The sequence below is a fragment of the Elephantulus edwardii genome, unplaced genomic scaffold, assembly GCF_000299155.1.
Source record: "Elephantulus edwardii isolate Elephantulus edwardi_28Jun2011 unplaced genomic scaffold, EleEdw1.0 scaffold00407, whole genome shotgun sequence".
Classification (NCBI taxonomy): Eukaryota; Metazoa; Chordata; class Mammalia; order Macroscelidea; family Macroscelididae; genus Elephantulus; species Elephantulus edwardii.
The window spans coordinates 1,237,371-1,256,874 of NW_006400157.1; the positions used below are offsets into that span (position 1 = coordinate 1,237,371).

The 19,504-nt window shown below is 38.7% G+C and overlaps 1 protein-coding gene across 1 annotated transcript in view; it reads left to right on the forward strand.

Moving 5' to 3' along the window:
• The window catches only part of LOC102862673 (amine oxidase [flavin-containing] A-like), a 232,016-nt gene that overhangs the window by 94,162 nt on the left and 118,350 nt on the right, over window positions 1-19,504 (forward strand). The window contains exon 3 of the mRNA XM_006902403.1: window positions 14,945-15,082. Coding sequence (XP_006902465.1) covers window positions 14,945-15,082 — 138 coding nt within the window. The remainder of the gene's footprint in view (window positions 1-14,944; window positions 15,083-19,504) is intronic.

Sequence of the window (19,504 nt, forward strand, 5' to 3'; positions counted from 1 at the left end):
TGGTATTTGTATTGGGATTGCATTAAATGTGTAAATTGCTTTTGGTAGTATTGCCATTTTCACAACATTGAGTTTTCCTATCCATGAGCAAGGGATATTCTTCCACTTTTCAAGATCTCTTTTTGTTTCTTGTTTCTTTTTTCAATTGTGTTAACCATTGTTTTATGTATTTTGGAGGTCTATCATTTGGTGCATAAATATTGTCTTCTTGATCTGTTGTGCCTTTAATCAGTTGTGCTCTTCCTTATCTTCTATGGTAGTTTTCATTCTGAAATCTACTTTATCAGAGATTAATATTGCCACTCCTGCTTTTCTGAGGTTGTCATTTGCTTGGTGTATATTTTTTATCATTTGCTTTTTTAGTTTAACTTTTTCTTAGGTGTGTCTCTTGTAGGCAACATAATGATGGGCTTTGTTTTTATATACATTCTCCTACTCTTTATGTCTTAATTGGTGCATTTAGTCTATTCACGTTAAGTATGATTATTGACAGGCCAGGTTTTCCTTTTGCCATTTTGCTATGTTCTCTTTCTGTTGTTTCTATGTTGTCCATGCAATTTCCTTTGACATTTCCGTGTGAAGGACCTCACTTTAAATTTCTTGTGATATTGGTCTTGTGTTTACAAATTCCTTATGTTCCTTTTTGCAAAGAATCTTATTTCTTATTGGTGGAGAGCTTTGTTCTGTATACGATCCTTGGCTGGCAATTATTTTCTTTCAACTTTCTGCATATGCCATCTCATTGTCTTCTGTTGTTGTAGTTATTTGCCATCGAGTTGTTTGCGACTCATAGCGACCCTATGCACAACAGCCCTAAACTGTGCTCTATACTCTGCCAATCTCATTGCCTCTGACACAGCCATCCCGATTACCCCAGTCACTGAATCAATCCACCTCATAGAGGGTCTTCCCCTCCTGCCCTGTCCCTCTACTCTACCCAGCATGATGTCCCTCTCTAAAGACCTGTCTCTCCTTACAACATGTCCAAAGTATGTCAGACGAAGTCCCAGAATCCTTGCCTCCAAGGAGCAGCCTGGTTTAACCCTCTCTAGAAGGAATCTCTTTGTTTTCTTGGCAGTCCATGGTACATTCAATAATCTTCTCCAACACCACTGCTCAAAGGCGTCAATTCTCCTTCTATCCTCCCTAGTCATTGCCCAACTCTCTGATGCATAACAAGTGATTGCAAAAACTATGGCCTGTATCAGGCGCACCTTAGTCTCCAGAGAGACATCGCTGCTCTTGAGTACTTTAGAGAGGTCCCTAAGAGGTCTATATTTGTTTCCATCCCAAAGAAGGGCGACCCAACCGAGTGTGGAAACTACAGAACAGTATCATTGATTTCACATGCAAGCAAGATTCTACTGAAGATTATCCAAAAACGACTGGAACAGTACATCAGCAGAGAACTGCCAGAAGTCCAGGATGGGTTTATAAGGGGTCGTGGTACTAGGGATATTGTAGCTGATGTTAGATGGATCTTAGCTGAAAGCAGAGAATACCAGAAGAATGTCTATCTGTGTTTCATTGATTATGCAAAGGCATTTGACTGTGTGGATCATAACAAACTGTGGCTGACTCTGAGAAGAATGGGAATCCCAGAACATTTAATCGTGCTAATGCGAAACCTATACTTGGACCAAGAGGCGGTCGTCAGAACAGAGCAAGTCAACACTGCATGGTTCAAAATTGGGAATGGTGTACGCCAGGGATGTGTCCTATCTCCATACCTTTTCAACCTGTATGCAGAGCAGATTATCCGAGAGGCTGGGCTCTATGAGGAGAATCATGGCATTAGGATTGGTGGACGATCTATCAACAATCTGCGTTATGCAGATGACACAACCTTGCTCACTGAAACTGAGGAGGACCTCATGCACTTACTGCAGAGGGTCAAGGACTGCAGCCTTCAATATGGACTGAGGCTCAATGTCAAGAATACAAAAATTCTCACCACTGGACCAATCGGTAGCATCAGGATGGATGGCGAAGAGATTGAGATTGTTCACAGCTTCAGTTTGCTCGGCTCCACAGTCAACACTCTTGGCACCAGCAGCCAGGAAATAGAAAAACGTATTGTGATGGGAAAGTCTAGCTCACATGATTTCTGCTGAGATCTAGTTGTTTCCCCTTTGTAGGTGACTCTTCGTTTTTCTCATGCTGCTTTTAGAATTCTATTCTCATCTTTGAATTTGGAGAATTTTACTATTATATGTGTTTATGTTTTTCTTTATGTGTCTAGTCTGTTTTGTGTTCACTGTGCTTCCTTAATGTGGATTTCCCCTTTCTTCAAAATACCTAGGAAGTTTTCTTCTAGTACTTCTTCCACATTTGTCTCAGTGATTTCCCGGTCAGTCCCCTGTTCTGTAATTCCAGTCATATCATTTTGATGTCTTCACACATGATTATAAAGTTTCTTCATTTTCTTTATGTCTCATCTTTGATTTTTCTTCTAGTATGTTTTCAGTGAGGTTTCTCTGTTCCATCTTTTTAGTTCTACTTCCTGCACTACCCCACCCTGGCCTGCACGTTGGACAATTCTGCCTTTTCGGTGTTACTATCCTTGATTGCATTTTCATAGTTTTCTGTTATTTCCAGTACTGTGTTGGCTGTACCCTCTCTGTCTTGTGATGATTTTTGTTTTAGTATTAATTTCAATGAAAATTTACAGAGACTTGGTTTCCATTCATTCATTGTTGCACTTTTCTCCCCTTTCAACCCTCCCCCCTAGTACACTACCCTCTTTGAAAAGTAAAAGAAGAATTCTTTCACTGTTTTATAAACCCTCCCCCAGGTCCACTCCACTCTGCAGCCTTCGCTCTGGATTCCTGTCATGACAAAAACACCCAATCACATATCCCTTCTAAACAGTTTTCTCTTTTTTTATCTGTTTCAATGCAGTATACATTATTGAATCCATCTTTTTCAGTCTCCCCCCAACCCCAAGGTCAGCCCTGTTTTGCAACAGTGGCACCATGCAATATTTGTCCTGTGACTGAGATACTTCACTCAGCATAATGTCCTACAGGGTCACCCATTTTGAATAGTATTGCGTAAGTTTCTTGTTTTTCAATGCATCCCATTGTGTGAATATGCCACAGCTTCTCTATCCGTTCGTTTGTTGATGAACACTTAGGTTGTTTCCAACTCCTTGCTATTGTGAACAAAGCTGCACCATTTTACACTTCCACCAACAGTGAATAAGGGTTCCAGTTTCTCCACAACCTCGTCAGCATTTGTTGCTTGCTATTCTGTTATATTTTGCTATTCTGTCTGGGGTGAGATGATATCTCACAGTTGCTTTAGTGATGATTTTTTCAAAGTTCTTGTACCTCTTTATCTCTCCTATAAATTATTTCTTTCCTTCTTTTTTTTTTTTCATTTTCTTCCAAAGCTGCTCAAGTTGCTCCTCATCAATATATTTCTTCTGGACTGTTATCTCTGCTGTATTTGCTCTGTTACTTGTGTCTTCTATCATTCACTTCTTCTGCAGCTGTTTAAATGACTCTACATCAACATATTTCTTCTGGTTCTTTCCAGCTGGGATATTCATTGATCTGCTTTCTTAGCAGAAGGATTATTTTGTTTTTTTTTTTTCAAGATAACTGAGACAGACTGCTGCTTTCTTGACATCACATGAGTCTTTTTTAAGTAGATGTTAGGTCATTGCAACTATATAGTGATCCAGAGTATGGCAATGTTCTGTGAATGACCTGTATATTTGTGTTCCCTTCTTGGGCTGAGACCCATAGGGCTGAAGTTCCAGTTGCAGTGATCTCTCCAAAGTACGTAAATGGGATACCAGAAAGCCTGTTTTTCCCTTCCAGACCTGGCATATCCATCTCATTTGAGCTGTTTCAACTGTCCTGCTCCCTCTGTTTGAGCTTAAGAATCTTGTGTGATGTGGCTAAACAATAATGATTCCCCCAAAGTACTGTGGGTGTGGTGCTGCTTACTGCCATGCAGCACCACTTCCTTCCACACAACACTGCATCTTGCCTTGCAGCCCATCTTTGCATTTTTATATCTGGGCTTAGAGCACCATTCTAGAAAAACGCCTGGTAAAATATTGTTTAATATTCTTTATGTCCAAGGGTTGTTGAACGTTTAGGAGCTGATGGAAGTACTCAAGGAGAGGGTGTAAGGTAAATATGAAATACAGCCAAAATGAAAATTGTAGGAGTAAGCTAATTTAAAGTTAAACATAGGGAGAGGGGTAAGAGACGCAGTAGACGCAGGTAAGGGCATATAAAAGAGCAAGAGCACATGGAGACATCCATGCTTAACCTTTATCAACTTCACAAAGGGAAACTGTCCCTGACAACAGTATCAATAAGATAAAACCAATCCCAGTGAGGTCCAACAGTATCAATAAGATAAAAACAATCCCAGTGAGGTCAGACATGTCCCCTAAGTTCCCATAACTCTTACTACTCATCTCAATACCAATCTTACTGCATTGATGGGTTAAAAATCTGATGTGATAGCTAATAGATCACACAGATCCATGTTATGGAAGTCAAAAGGTTATAATTCAGATTAATAATAGAATATAATGAAGACAGCACCCAAAATGTGCACACAGTCACCTCAGACTTGAGGTTTGCAGCTTCAGACTAGTGTACCAAAGCTCCCAGTCCTGCCATTTTTGGCTCTGCCCTCTACCCAAGGCCCCATCTGACATCATGTCTCCGGTTTAGCCATAGATGTTGATGCCATAGGTGTTGCTGCTGTAGGTGTAGCTTTAGCAAGAAGGGTGTCCTACATTGTCTTGCTTTTTCTTCAGTAACACCAGAAGTTCTATCTGCCTCTCACTGCTGCCTTGCTCAATTCAATGGCAAGGCTAGCCAATCCTCTTGTAGATTGTTGAGACTGGTCAATCCCCATGTGGAATGGTAGATAGCAAATCCCCTTGTGGACAGGCTAACGTGCTCTATTCACGTATTCTTGCCCATCTACATAGAAATGTCATATAATGGCTAGGAAAAGTCATATTGAAAGATAACCTCCACAGGGTGAGATTAGAATAGTCAGTGGAGCAAAGAGAAAGAAAGTACAAAAGAAAGCAAGAGCAGGCCTCTGTCAGCCAGTATTATAATAACTATACCAGTGATAAAGGTAATTTTGCAGTTTAAAATTTAAAAATATAGACAAAGTTAAGCTAACAAATTAATCATATTTGCAATTAAATAAAGGTGGCTATACACATGGACTTCATCCAATGTTCTACACAGGAATCAGAATGATTCCATCTGTGGAAAAAAATAATTGGAAAAGCTCAATATCAGCTGTGAAAACTAGTCAAGCTGCTGATTTTAGAACAGACTATCAACTACTCATATGCAAGTTTAAACTGAAGGCAAAGAAAGTAAAATCAAATCCATAAGAACCAAAGTCTGACAGAGTCTATCCCACCAGAACATAAAGACCATCTCAGGAAAAAGTTTGAAGCCTAGAGCACGAATCAGCCAAGATATCAAGAATATCACTCATGAAGAATGCAAAAAGTCACTGTAGAGACAGAGGAGGAAGAAAAGACCAAGATGGATGTCAGAAGAGACTCTGAATATTACACTACAGCACCAAGAAGCCAAAGTAGAAGGAAGAAATCAAGAAGTTAAGGAGCTGAACAGAAGATTTCAAAAGGCAATATGGGAAGACAAAACAAAATATTATACCGAAATGTGCAAGGAGCTGGAGCTGGAAAATCAAAACTGAAGGAACTTGGGACCTTCTAAGACTCAAATCCCTATGCACATCCAAAAACTTCTCCAGTAGGGTAAAAAGGGAAGCCACTGACTGGGAAAAAGTATTCGGTAATAACATATCAGATAAGGGACTTATATCCAGAATTTATGAAATACTTGAGCACAACAAGATAAAAGTAAATAATCCAATAGAAAAATGGGCACAGGATATGAACAGGCACTTCACCGAAGACGACATTCAGATGGCTAACAAACACATGAAGAAATGCTCAAAATCCCTAGCCCTAAGAGAGATGCAAATTAAAACAACTATGAGATATCATTTCACCCCAGTCAAAATAGCAAAATTTAACAGAACAGCAAGCAACAAATGCTGGCGAGGTTGTGGAGAAACTGGAACCCTGATTCACTGTTGGTGGGAGTGTAAAATGGTGCAACCCCTGTGGAAAGCAGTATGGCGCTTTCTCAAAAAGTTGCAAATAGAGATACCATTTGACCCAGCAATTCCACTACTGGGAATATACCCTGAAGAGACCATAGCTGACATCCAAGCAGATATATGCACACCCATGTTTATTGCAGCTTTGTTCACAATAGCAAGGAGTTGGAAACAACCTAAGTGCCCATCAACAAACGAATGGCTAGAGAAGCTGTGGTATATTCGCACAATGGAATACTATGCTGCATTAAAAAACAAGGAACTCATGCAATATTATTCAAAATGGTTGACTCTGGAGAACATTATGCTGCGTGAAATATCCCAGTCACAAAAGGACAAATATTACATGATGCCACTGTTGTAGAATGGGACTGTCCTTGGGGTTGGGGAGAGACTGAGTAAGATGGGTTCAATAATGTATACTGCACTGAAACAGAGGAGGGAGAAAACTGTTTAAAAGAGAGATGTAACTAGGTATTTCTGTCATCACAGGAGACTAGAGCGAGGGCCACATGGTGGAGGGGACCTGGGGGAGGGTTTGTAAAACAATGAAAGAATCTTTTCTTTTACTTTTCCATAATTTTTGGACTCATGTACTTATAACTTGTTAGTCAAATTTGTGTCTTCTAGGTTGCAACACCCCCATGATACATCTTCAAGGATATGAACATGTACGGCCAAGCACAATCAATAAGAGTGCATCTAAATTCCAAAATCAATCTCCATAATAGTCTATGTGTTTCCTACTGCCAAAGGGGCCCTTTAGAGTAGTGAGAGAAGATCTTCACCCTGAAACCCACAGCGTCCCTTTTCAGCAGGAAGTAGCTAAGAGAATACGCCATCCCCTTTTCCTTATGAATCAGGGTGAAGTCTCTCTCAGGGAGGAGTGATAGGGAATGGCAAAGGACACACTGACAAAGAAGATTAATCAGAACTGGCTTTGACAAGCACTGTGGCATTTGGACAAGAACAAACTGGGAGGAGGGTAGAGAGAATAGTGCAACAAGGAATGAAAGGAAACCCAAAATCTCTGTAAATGTTTATGAAAATTAATAAAATATAATTATAGAAAAAAAACCTGAAGGAACTGAAGAACAAGTTCAAGCTTCAAGTTGAAATACTTAAGGATGCTAAAGGCAAAATGTTGAATGACCCAGGAAGCATCAAAAGAAGATGGAAGGAGTAACCAGATTCACTATACTAAAAATCGTTGGCTAACAGAGAAGAATTTCATGAAACAACATATGATCAAGAGCGTATGATGATGAAGGAGGAAGTTTCAATCTGCTCTGAAGGAACTGGCAAAAAACAAGGCCCCAGGAACTGATGGAATATCGATTGACATATTTCAGCAAACAGATGCTGACCTGGATGCACACACCTGGTTATGCCAAGAAATCTAGAGGACAACTACCTGGCCAACAGACTGGAAGAGGTCTGTATTTATTCCCATTCCCCAAAAAAGGTGACCCAACAGAATGTGCAAATTATTGTACGGTACCATTAATATCACATGCAAGCAAGATCCTGCTGAAGATTATCCAGAAACGATTGCAAGAGTACATCAGCAAAGAATTGCCAATGTGCAGGCTGGGTTGAGAAGAGGATGTGGCAGTAGGGACATCATAGTCAACATTAGATGAATCTTGGCTGAGAGCAGAGTACAAGAAGTATGTCTATCTGTGTTTCATTAACTATTCAAAGGCATTTGACTGTGTGGATCACAACAAATTGTGCTGACTTTGAGAAGAATGGGAATCCCAGAACACTTAATTGCACTCACACAAAACCTACACTTGGACCAGGAAGCTATAGTCAGAACAGAGCAGGGAAACACTGCATGGTTCAGGATCAGGAAAGGTGTGCATCAGGTATGCATCCTTTCTCCATAACTTTTCAATCTATATGCAGAACAGATCGTTTGGGAGACTGGATTTTATGAGGAAGAATGTGGTATCAGGATTGGAGGAAGATTAATCAACAAGCTGTGTTATGCAGATGACACCACCTTGCACGCTGAAACAGAAGAAGTCATGAGAAGGTCAAGGACTGTAGGCTTCAATATGGATTGAAGCTTAAGATCAAGAAATCAGATTTTCACAACTTGGCCAATTGGTAGCTTCATGATAGATGGAGAAGAGATTGATATCTTCTCTCCTGGAGAGAGTGATATCAGGCTGCTTCATGGAGGCAAGGATTTGGGGCACATGGCCAAAAAGGCCCAGTCCTTGGAGAGAGACATCATGCTTGGAAGGATGGAGGGACAGTGCAGGAGAGGAAGACTCAGAATAAGATGGATTGACTCAGTGACTGGAGCAATGGGATTAGGTCTGTTGGAGATGGTGAAATTGGCTCAGGATAGGGCAGGTTTCAGAGTTAATGTTGCTGTGAGTCATAGGCAAGTCAATGACACATAACAACAACTGCATTTAAAAAAAAATCCCTATCTGAGAAAGGATAATTTCAAACTTTGAGAAATAAAGAAAAGTCTTTATTACCATGAAACTGATTGGCTTTCTAATTGGTTGGCATCTGTACTAATTATCTATTCTGATGTCTTTGAGTTGTGGTGCTGGAGAAGATTACTGAGCATACCATGAACTGCCAAGAGAACAAACAGATCTCTCCTGGAGAGAATGAAACTGAACTTTTTCTTGGAAGCAAGAATTTTAAAATTCTGTTTCACATACTTTGGGTATGTGGCCAGGAGGGACCAGTCCTTGGAGAAGGACATCATGCTTGGAAGGGTGGAGGGATAGCACAGGGAAGGATGATCCCGGGTGAGATGGGTTTATACAGTAACTGGGCTAATGGGGGTAGGTATGTTGGAGTTTGGTTCAGGATATGGCAGGGTTCAGAGCTATTGTGCATAGGGTTAGTGTGAGTCTCAGATAACTCAACGGCATATCATAACAACAACATTCACATAATAGAGGATGATTGCATTATATTGTATTATGAATATGGAATCAGTAAAACATTTGCTAATTCACAGAGAATCTTACCGTAGCCAAGTTCATATATAACATTAACTATCACAGTGTCACATAGATGTAGTTCAAAAGAAGGGCTGCGTGTATGACCTTGTTAGACATAATTCTCCTGCCATTTTTTTGAGAAACATTCCTTCATTTTGGAGGTAGTTATTAAGTTATCCCTTAGCCCTACTTTTTTATTAAATTTTATTTTATTAATTTTAATGAACATTTACAGATATTTTGGATTTCCATTTATTCATTGTTGCACTTTTCTCCCTGCCCCACTCCCCCCAGTTCATTCCTCTCTTCTAAAAGCAAAAGAAAAACTCCTTCATTGGTATACAATCCCCCCATCCTGCACTATGCAACCTTTATTCTGGACTCTTGTGATAACCATTGTATCCTATCATATATCGCTTTTAAACTGTTCTCTCCCTCATCTGTTTCAATGCAGTATACATAATATATCCAGTTTTTCTCAGTCTTACCCCAACCCTGATGTCAGTCTCATTCTACTACATAGTGGCACTATGCAGTATTTGTCTTTTTGTGACTGAGATATTGCTCAGCATAATGTCCTCCAGGGTCACACATTTTGAATACGATTGCATGAGTTCCTTGTTTTTCAATGCACCGTAGTATTCCTTTGTGTGAATATACCACAGCTTCTCTATACATTCGTTTGCTGATGGACACTTAAGTTGTTTCCAACTCCTTGCTATTGTGAACAAAGCAGCTATAAACATGTGTGTGAATATATCTGCTTGGATGGCGGTTATGGTCTCTTTGGGGTATATTCCCAGCAGCGGAATTGCTGGGTCAAACGGTATCTCTATTTGCAACTTTTTGTGAAAGCGCCATACTGCATTTCGTAGTCGTCGCACCATTTTACACTCCCACCAACAGTGAATAAGGGTTCCAGTTTCGCTACAACATCGCCACCATTTGTTGCTTTCTGTTCTGTTAAATTTTGCTATTCTGACTGGGGTTAGATATCTCATAGTTGTTTTGTTTTGCGTCTCTCTCAGAGTTAGGGATTTTGAACATGTGCTTGTTGGCCATCTGAATATCTTCTTTGGTGAAGTGTCTGTTCATATCCTGTGCCCATTTTTCAATTGAAACCTTTATCTTGTTGTGGTGCTCAAGTATTTTATAAATTCTAGGTGTAAGTCCCTTATCTGACATGTCATTACCAAATACTTTTTTCCCCAGTCTGTGGCTTCCCTTTTTATCCTGTTGGAGAAGTTTTTGGATGGATTCTTAGAAGGTCCCATTCTGGTTGTAGATTTTTCAGGATACTTGGAAGACTGATTATGTTGTAGATTAGGACTTAAGGGGTTCTTCAAAGTTTTTTTTAAATGAAGTTTATAGTCCTTGGTTTTAGGCTTAGGTTCATGATCCACCTAGAGTTGGTTTTTGTATATGGAGTGAGGTGTGGATCTTGCTTGAGTCTTCTGCATGTTAGTTTTCCAGTTTTGCCAACACCATTTGTTAAAAAAGCTATCGTTTCCCCAATTAACTGATTTCATCTCCTTGTCAACAATCAGTTGACCAGGTGATGGGCTGATTTCCGGGTTCTCAATTCTATTTCATTGATCTATGTGTCTATCACTGTACCAGTACCATGCTGCCTTAACCACTATGACAGTGTAGTAGGACTTGGAATCAGGAAATAAGATGCCTCCTACCTTTTTTTCTATTTTTAAGGAGTGCTTTGCTTATTCGGGGCTTCATTCCATTCCAAATAAAACTGGAGATTACCTTCTCCATCTCGTTGAAGAATGAGATTGGTATTTGTATTGGGATTGCGTTGAACATGTAAATTGCCTTTGGTAGTATTGCCATTTTCACAATATTGAGTCTTTCTATCCATGAGCAAGGGATATTCTTCCACTTCTCCAGGTCTCTTTTTGTTTCTTGTAGTAATGTTTTGCAATTTTTTTTAACAGATCCTTTGTTCTTCCGGTTAGATTTACCGCCAAGTATTTAATCTTGTGATTAGCTATTGTGAAGTGTATTGCTTTTCTTAGCTTTTGTTCTGTATTCTCTTTGTCACTGTGGAGAAATCTAACTGATTTTTGAACATTGATCTTGTATTCTGCTACTTTGCTGAATTGGTCAACTATGTTCAATAGTTTTGTTGCTGAGTCTTTAGAGTTTTCTAAGTATACTATCATATCATCTGCATTGAGAGATAATTTTACTTCCTCTTTACCAATCTGGATGCCTCTTATTTCCTTCTCTTGTCTTATTGCTTAACTAAAACTTCCAATACAATATTGAATAGGAGAGGTGATAGTAGCCCTTTTTTTTAAAATGCAAACCTTCTGGTTATTAAAAAGAAGCTTTTGTCATGGTGCAGAATTTCATTTAAGAACCAGTTTCATAGGGAAATTTGGTGGCCTCGTGGCAATAAACTGCACTGCAATCCCGAAGGCATGTGGTTCGAGGTAATCAGCTGCTCCAAGGGAGAATGATGAGCAGTCTCATAAAACCTGTGCAATTAACTGCCTCTGAAAACCCGCTAGAGGGTCAGCTATGGTTTGGTTCCAATTAAATGGTCAACAACAACATCACCAATACAAGAATAAGTTTCTTGTTAAAGGGAAGTGAGAATTCCAACATATGTTCCCTCATCTGTGTTACTGTTCTAGGGTTCTTTTCTAGGCTGTATCATTTATACATGTCAGGAACTATCATTGTGTCTTGAAGATATTATACTATTTTGTGGTATGTGAGAAAGGAAGTGAGAAAGGAATCTCTGAAACATTAGAGATTAGAAGTTAACATCTACTAGATTTCAGAAGAATAAAAGGAGGGGGAAAAGACTTTTCTTAAGAAAAAGGGGCAAAATGGTATTCAATAAGAAACTGAATTGAATATTGTTAGAAGTTTCCCCCCTCCCAATAGTATAATCAATTAGGTTAATTTTAAAAGCCATGAAATTTATTCTGCCAACCCGAAGACAAGGTATTTGAGTTTTCCAGCTAGTCTATGGGATAAAAATGGACAGTCTCCTTCCACATGTTGTATAGCTTCTGAAAAACCACTGAAGGGCATCTATGGGTCAATTCTGACTCTACAACACGTAATAACACAACAACAATAGATCTGTAGGTACTAAAATATCACCTTTAGAAATTCTACTAGTTCTTAACTTTACAATTTTCCCCAATATGTTTTCCCCATTACTCTTTTTAAAAATCTATTTTATTTAAGTGAAAGCTTACAAATTTCTTTGGTTTCTTCATAGACAATAATTTCCATTAATTATCAACTTCTAACTGTTAACTTATTTCAGTGTCTAAGTAAACCCTTGTGATATGTTGCTATTTGTTCCCTTCATCCAGTTTATTAATTTTTCCATAACTTTTTGAGGTTAGGGTAATAAAGTTGAATTGTGCAATAATATGTTTGTGTTTTTTATACCTCTTATAAAGTTGAGTCATGGGATCAAAATAAAAACTGAAAAGACTGAGATACAAAATACAGTATTACAATTCTGGTATCTTCATGCTGAGCCAAAATACCTCTTTTAGAGTTTCTGCTTGGTAAATAAACGTTACTTAAGGTTTATTGCACATTTTTCTATATTATTTCGGATTATTTACTCTAAAGACAAACTACAAATAAATCTCTTGCTGTTTTTGTTAAAGCCTAAGCACTTAAGGATGACAGAGGAAGAATTGATGCCTTTAGTTAATAGTGTTGGAGAAGGATGACAGAGGAAGAATTGATGCCTTTAGTTAATAGTGTTGGAGAAGAGTACTGAATAGCCCATGTACTGTCAAGAACAAACAGATATGTCTTGGAAAAGATACAGCGAGAGTGCTCCTTGGAGGAAAAGATGGCAAAGTTTTGTCTTTCATTTTTTTGGACATGCAGCAAGGTGAGGCTATTCCTTGGAAAGGGACATCATGCTTGGAAAGATGAAGGATCAACGAAGGAAAGGAAGACCTCCAATGAGATGGATTGACACAGTGACTTCAGCAGTGGGTGCAAGATAATGAAGATGGCACAGGATAGGTCAGAGTTCAAGTCAGCTGTTCATAGAGTTGCCATGAGTGTATTCATCTCGACAGCACCTAACAACAAAAACAAAAAGCAATTATTAATTGTTCTTTCAGTTTTGCTCTTTATAATTGAAAAATTACACTGGGCCTTACAGAACTTTTTGAGGACAACACCAATGATTAGTAAAAGAGACTGTAAGGAGTATATATGAGGGAAAGATTAAAGTCAAAGAAGTATTTATTTCTGTAAATTGCTGGCAGTAGATTGCCCTTCTTTCTCCTGTGCAGCTAATGGTAGATTTGAAGTGCCAGAGAGGCACAACTTTTTTATTTAGTAGTGCAACTCCCTATGGACTACACCTCCAGAGCTCCCCTAACAAAAAAGAAACTTTGACTATCTCTTGATTGAAGTAAATAACTGAATCAATGATATTGTGCTGACTTGACCTGGCATAAGTATAAATTTTAAGATCTCCTGTATGCTGAAGACACATGATCTTGAAGGTCATTTTCCTAGGGCGAGGCTTATCCACTGTACTCGAGATGTGCTAACCCCTGTGATTTCCCTAAATGTGGGAATCTCGACTGCGTAATTTGTGGTAGAGGGGTACATTTGTACAGGGAGAGTACATTTGTAAAAAAAGAGGGAGACCAAACAGGAAGGAACCAAAACAAACAGCAACCAAAAAACACCGCTTACTTCTAAAATTGAACTACTAATCTTCCTTATGTCTTGGAGAGGGTGCAGCTGGAATGCTCTTTGGAGGCATGTTGCCATGTTGCTAAGAGGGCCTGTTCCTTGGAGAGGGACATGATGGTAAGGGTGGAGGGTTGGCAAAGGAGAGGATGACCTTCAACCAGGTGGATTGACATGGTGACTGCCTCAATGGACTCTTATGTGTCAGAAAGTGTAGATATGGCACAAGAATGGAGCCAAATAAAATGAATGAAAATTCATGTAATTACTGATATAATAAATAATAAGCAAAAAATGATATGAACTATTTTAAGCCAATTATTTTAAAATAAAATAGATAAAAAAATATAAAATATATTCTAAAAAATAAGTTATTGTGAATAATGCTACTATGAACATAGGTGTACAAACACACTCAGATGCCCATCAACAAATGAATGAATTGAGAAATGTGGTATATTCATATGATGAAATACTATGCAGCACTAAAGAAAAATGATTTCGTAAAATACTATATGACATGGGAGCATCTAGAGATCATTATGCTGAATTAAATAACTCAATCTCATAAGGACAAACACTGCGTAAGACTATTATTGTGAAAATAGAAGGATAATTGAGCAGAATGTGTATAAATGTTCAAAAAGGGAAAGGGAAAAGAAAAAGGGGTTGGAAAGGGGAAGGGGAAAACTAGGATAGCATTTTGTTGTTTAATCTGTCTTACCAATAACTGTACAAAGTGAAGCTGCTTTGAAATTGGTATCACAAAATGTGCCAAGAAGCTGCGCTGAAACCCAAAAGTCCACCAGTGACTCCACAGGAGAAGAATGAGAAATCTGCTCCTGTGCAATTAACTGCCTCTGAAAATCTGCCTGAGGTTCAGCTATGGGTTGGTTCTGACTCTGTGGTACACAGAAACAACAACAACAACAACAGTGTAATACTAGTTCTTTGAATGAAAGGGGAACAATTACTATTTTCAGTTGTACATTATAAGGCATATTTAAGGGTTTGGGAATTTTTTTTCTTTTTAAAATAAATTTATAGGCATAGATTTTTTTTCCAAATTTTGACTAACATCTTCTAACGATTATTTCTTTTTTTGATAGAATGAGCATGTTGATTATGTAGATGTTGGCGGAGCATATGTGGGACCAACCCAGAACAGGATTTTACGGTTATCCAAGGAGCTGGGCTTGGAGACTTATAAGGTGAACGTCAATGAACGTCTTGTTCAATATGTCAAGGTAAGCCTGGTCTTGTAGTCAAAACCAGTGGGAATATTTTGTTTTAGAAAATGTTTTGTTTGTATTTTAGTTATTTTCAAGATAATAATAAAAATTGTTGTTGGTGTTGTTGTCATGTGCCATCAAGTTGGAATTGACTCATAGTTAAAAATCTAGTATATTTTCAAACACAATACAGTATACAGGAAGAGATTGCCCATTTTTCTCCTGTGGAGAAGCTGATGGATTCAAAGCACATGCCTTTGGATTGGCAGCTCAACTGCATACCACTAAGCCACCATACCTCTTGGTTTTAAAGGGTATATTATCTTTTTCTCCTTTTCTTTCTTTTTTTTTAAAATCCCTTTGAACTCCCAGAATCACTGCAAGAAGTTTCAGTTTGGCCCACTTCAATGCCACCCACCTTCATAATCTGTACATTATTCTCCTTAAGTCCAACCAAAGTAAGAATGGGAAGCTCTTTGCTCCTTTCGGTAATTCCAACTGCAAGCAACCCCTGAGACACTAATAAGGCCTAAGGGAAGATAGTGTTTGAGCTTACTTCATTAAACTTTGAATAGATTGTTCTAATTTTTACTTGGCATTCCTTTGAATGCTGATAATACCTTTGTACTTGGCCTTAACTCTCTGGAAGGCTAGGTTAATTGTATAGTTTCCTAATGTCTAAACAAGAGATTCTTTAAACTTTAGCTGCTTGGGTCCACCTAAGAAATTGCAGCTGTTTTTAGTGGTTTGGTTTGTTTTTGGTTGTGTGGGTTTTTTTTCTTATTGAAGCCAAATATAGAGCAGTTGGAGTCTAGAAATGAGTCTGGAGAAATTCAGTTTCTGATCTGATGTTGAAGTTCATTTCCTGAAACTGGTGTCTCTAGAACAATGGCCATTTATTCATTTTAACATCAGGATTCATTTTCATAGCTTCTTCTTAACAGTTACTTCTACCACTTACTACAATGCAGGCAATCATTGTGGGTTAGGAGTCTGCAAGAACTTTCAGAGATATTTGTGCACACTAATGCCCACATGGATGAGGAATTCTGGAAAAGTGTAATATTTGGGATGCTTAGTAGGGCCTGAAAGAGACATAAATGTAAAAAAATAGAACACAAACAAGCCAGAAAACTTTTGAGAAGTTTATGATTTCAAAAGTCAAAGGAAAATAAAAAGTGTGAAGAGCTATTAAAAATGGTAAGGAATAGTGACTTCAATAGGCCAAAATAAAAAAGAAAGGCAAACTTGTTTCTCCCACTTTCTCTTTTCAACCTGGTATGATGTTGCTTCCTTGAGCTGGTAAGTTACAACAGTAATAATAGTTGCTGTCATTCTTGTTTTTGTTGTTGAGTACCATCAAGTCAGAATCGACCCATAGCTGACCATCCAGGGGGATTTCTGAGGCTGTAAATTGTACAGGAGAAGAGTGCCCCTCCTCTCGCAGAACAGCTGGTGGATTTGAACTTTGTGCCTTCAGAATTGTAGTGCAGTTTCTTACCAATAGGCCACCAGAGCTCCCTTAGTGAGCACTTTTTACATGTGTTATCACAGATACAGAACGAACTCTTTTTAATTACTGATGAAACTGACTACACACATGCTATGAGAGTGCTCCCCTCATTGGAGCAGTGATGGCTAGCTGTTGTTGTTGTTAGGTTCCATCAAGTTGAGTATGACCCATAGTGACCCTATGAACAACACATCTAAACCTTATCCTATTCTGTGCTATCCTCACACTTCTTGACACGCTAGAGACCTTTGTGTCAGTCACTGTAACAATCCACCTGTTTGAGGGTTTTTCTCACCTTTACCTTTCCAAGTATTATGTCCCTCTCCAAGGAATAGCCCCTCCCAGCAACATACCTGAAGCGTAGGCAAAGCTTTATCATCTTTGCCTCCAATGAGCACTCTGAATGTACCTTCTCCAAGACATATTTGTTTGTTCTTTTGGCAATCCATGGGATGTTCAGTACTTTTCTCCAACACCGCAGCTCATAGGTATCAATTCTTCTGTCATCCTTATTCATTGTTCAGCTCTCAAACGCATAGCAAGTGATTGGAAAAACCATGGCCTGGATCAGAGGCACCTTCTCCTTAAACTGACATTACTCTTCAATAATTTGGAGAGGTCTCTAACTGCAGACTTTCCCAGTGCAATATGTTTCCTGATTTCCTGACTACTGGTACTGAGGGCATTGACTGTGAATTCAAGTAAGATGAAGTTGTTGATGGTTTCAATTTTTTTCTCTGTCTATCATGATGCTGCCTAAAGATTCAATAATAAGAATTGTTTTCTAGACATTGAGATGCAGTCAGTATTGAAGGCTGTATTCTTTGATCTTCTGCAACAAGTGCTCCAAGTTTCTCTTACTTTGAGGAAGCAGGGTTGTGTCATTCGCATAATGCAGGTTATTATTGAGTCTTCCTCTGATCTTGATGTCACATTCTTTGTCATAGATTCCACCTTCTAGAATAATTTTCTCAGCATACAGATTGAATAAGTATGGAGAGGCAATACTGCCCTGGCACATACCCTTCTTAATTTTAAACCATATGTTGTTGTTGTTAAGTGATGTTGAGTTGTAGGTGACTCATAACAACCCTATGAATGAAAGACCTGAACACTTGTATAACTTTTATCCTTTTTTCAGGTTCATAGGATTTCCAGAGGCAAGCTATTTTGTAAGTGGATGCCACTCCTACTTCCAAGCTTGTTTTAATTGGGGAGCGCCACCAAACACTGTCCACCATGAATAACCATTATCGCAATTGCCACATCAGTGTCACAGTGTTCATCTTCAAAGCAACCATGAGTTACCTCTGTACAAGCTATTTTGGACATGGATGCCACTCTTGCTTCCAAGATTGTTAGTGTTCTTAAAAAATTAAGAAGGGGTGGCTGGTGAGCACTGTAATTTAGCCATATTTGTGTGTTCTGAATTCCTGTGGTTGCACATTGTGGTGTAGTAGTTTAGGGCACAACTGGTCCTGAAGGCCACTAACCCACTGCAAAGAAACTATTATTGAAGACATGTTGTCTCCTTATTTGACACTACCAACACACATAGATACACAAAAGAAGGTGGAATAAAACCATCATGTAAACTAGTTTGTTGATTATAGTTCTTCATTACTGAGTTCCTAGCATCTTCCATTCTCATACTCTTCACCTACATTAGTTCATTTAACTCATAGAAAGGATTTTACAATACTTAGGTATGACCTTATATCATAGGATGGGTCAAGCACCTACAGAGGCTAATAAGGGAGGAATACATTCAAGACCTTTCCACTTTTTCATGCTGGGTGTTTTTTTTTTGTGTGTGTGTACAATTTTAGAGTTAGGGACTTTGATTTGGCTTTGCAATCCAGGAGACTTTTACAGGTTGTGCTTGTTCATCTCTTCTTTGGGGCTCTGTTAGCATCATCCTGTGTCCCTGCATGCAGCAGTAAGAACATTTTGCTGTGTCCTTTTGCCTAAAAGCCTGAAAGAGCAGTATAATTAACTGCTGTAATACATTCACTGTATCTTGGTTATTATATCATAAATGTTTTAACCATATAAAGTGCCATTTACATATCTGACAAATGTTCAACTTTACTTTGCTTTAAATTTTAATGCTTACTTACAGAAAACCACTTAGGATGCCAAGCATTGTGATGTTTTTTCCCCCATTGTATTTCATTAAAATATGATCTCTGATAAGGAAAACCTAGAGAATGGAAACATGTATGTTCACCCAAGTTAGGCAATAATGTCGAGGGGGGGAAAGTAGTTATTCTATCTAATGGAATGCTTCATTTTGCTAGTGTGTCTTATAAATCATGTCATTTATATTATGAGATATAGTGCAGTCGATGTTTTGTTGTGACTAGGAAACTGTAGTGACAGTGGTGGTTCAGTGGTAGAAGTCTATCCTTTCATGCAGGAGACCTGGGTGTGATTCCCAGCCAGCACACTTCTATGCACTGCTATCACCCTGAGTTACTGTGATGTTTCAGTGGAGCTTCCACATTGAGATGGAGTTGGAAGAAAGACCTGATGGCCTACCTCTAAAAATCCACTAAGGAAAACCCAATGGATCACAGTGGTCTGATCTGCATCTGATCATGGAGATGACATGAACAGCCTCCTTTCTGTTTGTTGTGCATAGGGATACCTGTGAGTCATAGGCCTTCTCTAAAGTAACTAACAATAACAGGAAACTAACAGAAAGAGACTGAGTTATAGAAAGGCAGGAATACATTCAGTTAAACAAATATCCCAGGAAAGACGACTGATAAATTGTTGTTGTTGTTATGTGCCATCGAGTCATTTGTGACTCATAGCGACCCTATGTACAACAGCCCTAAACCGTGCTCTAATCCTGTGCCAATATCATTGCCTCTGACACACTCATCCCGATTACCCCAGTCACTGAATCAATCCACCTC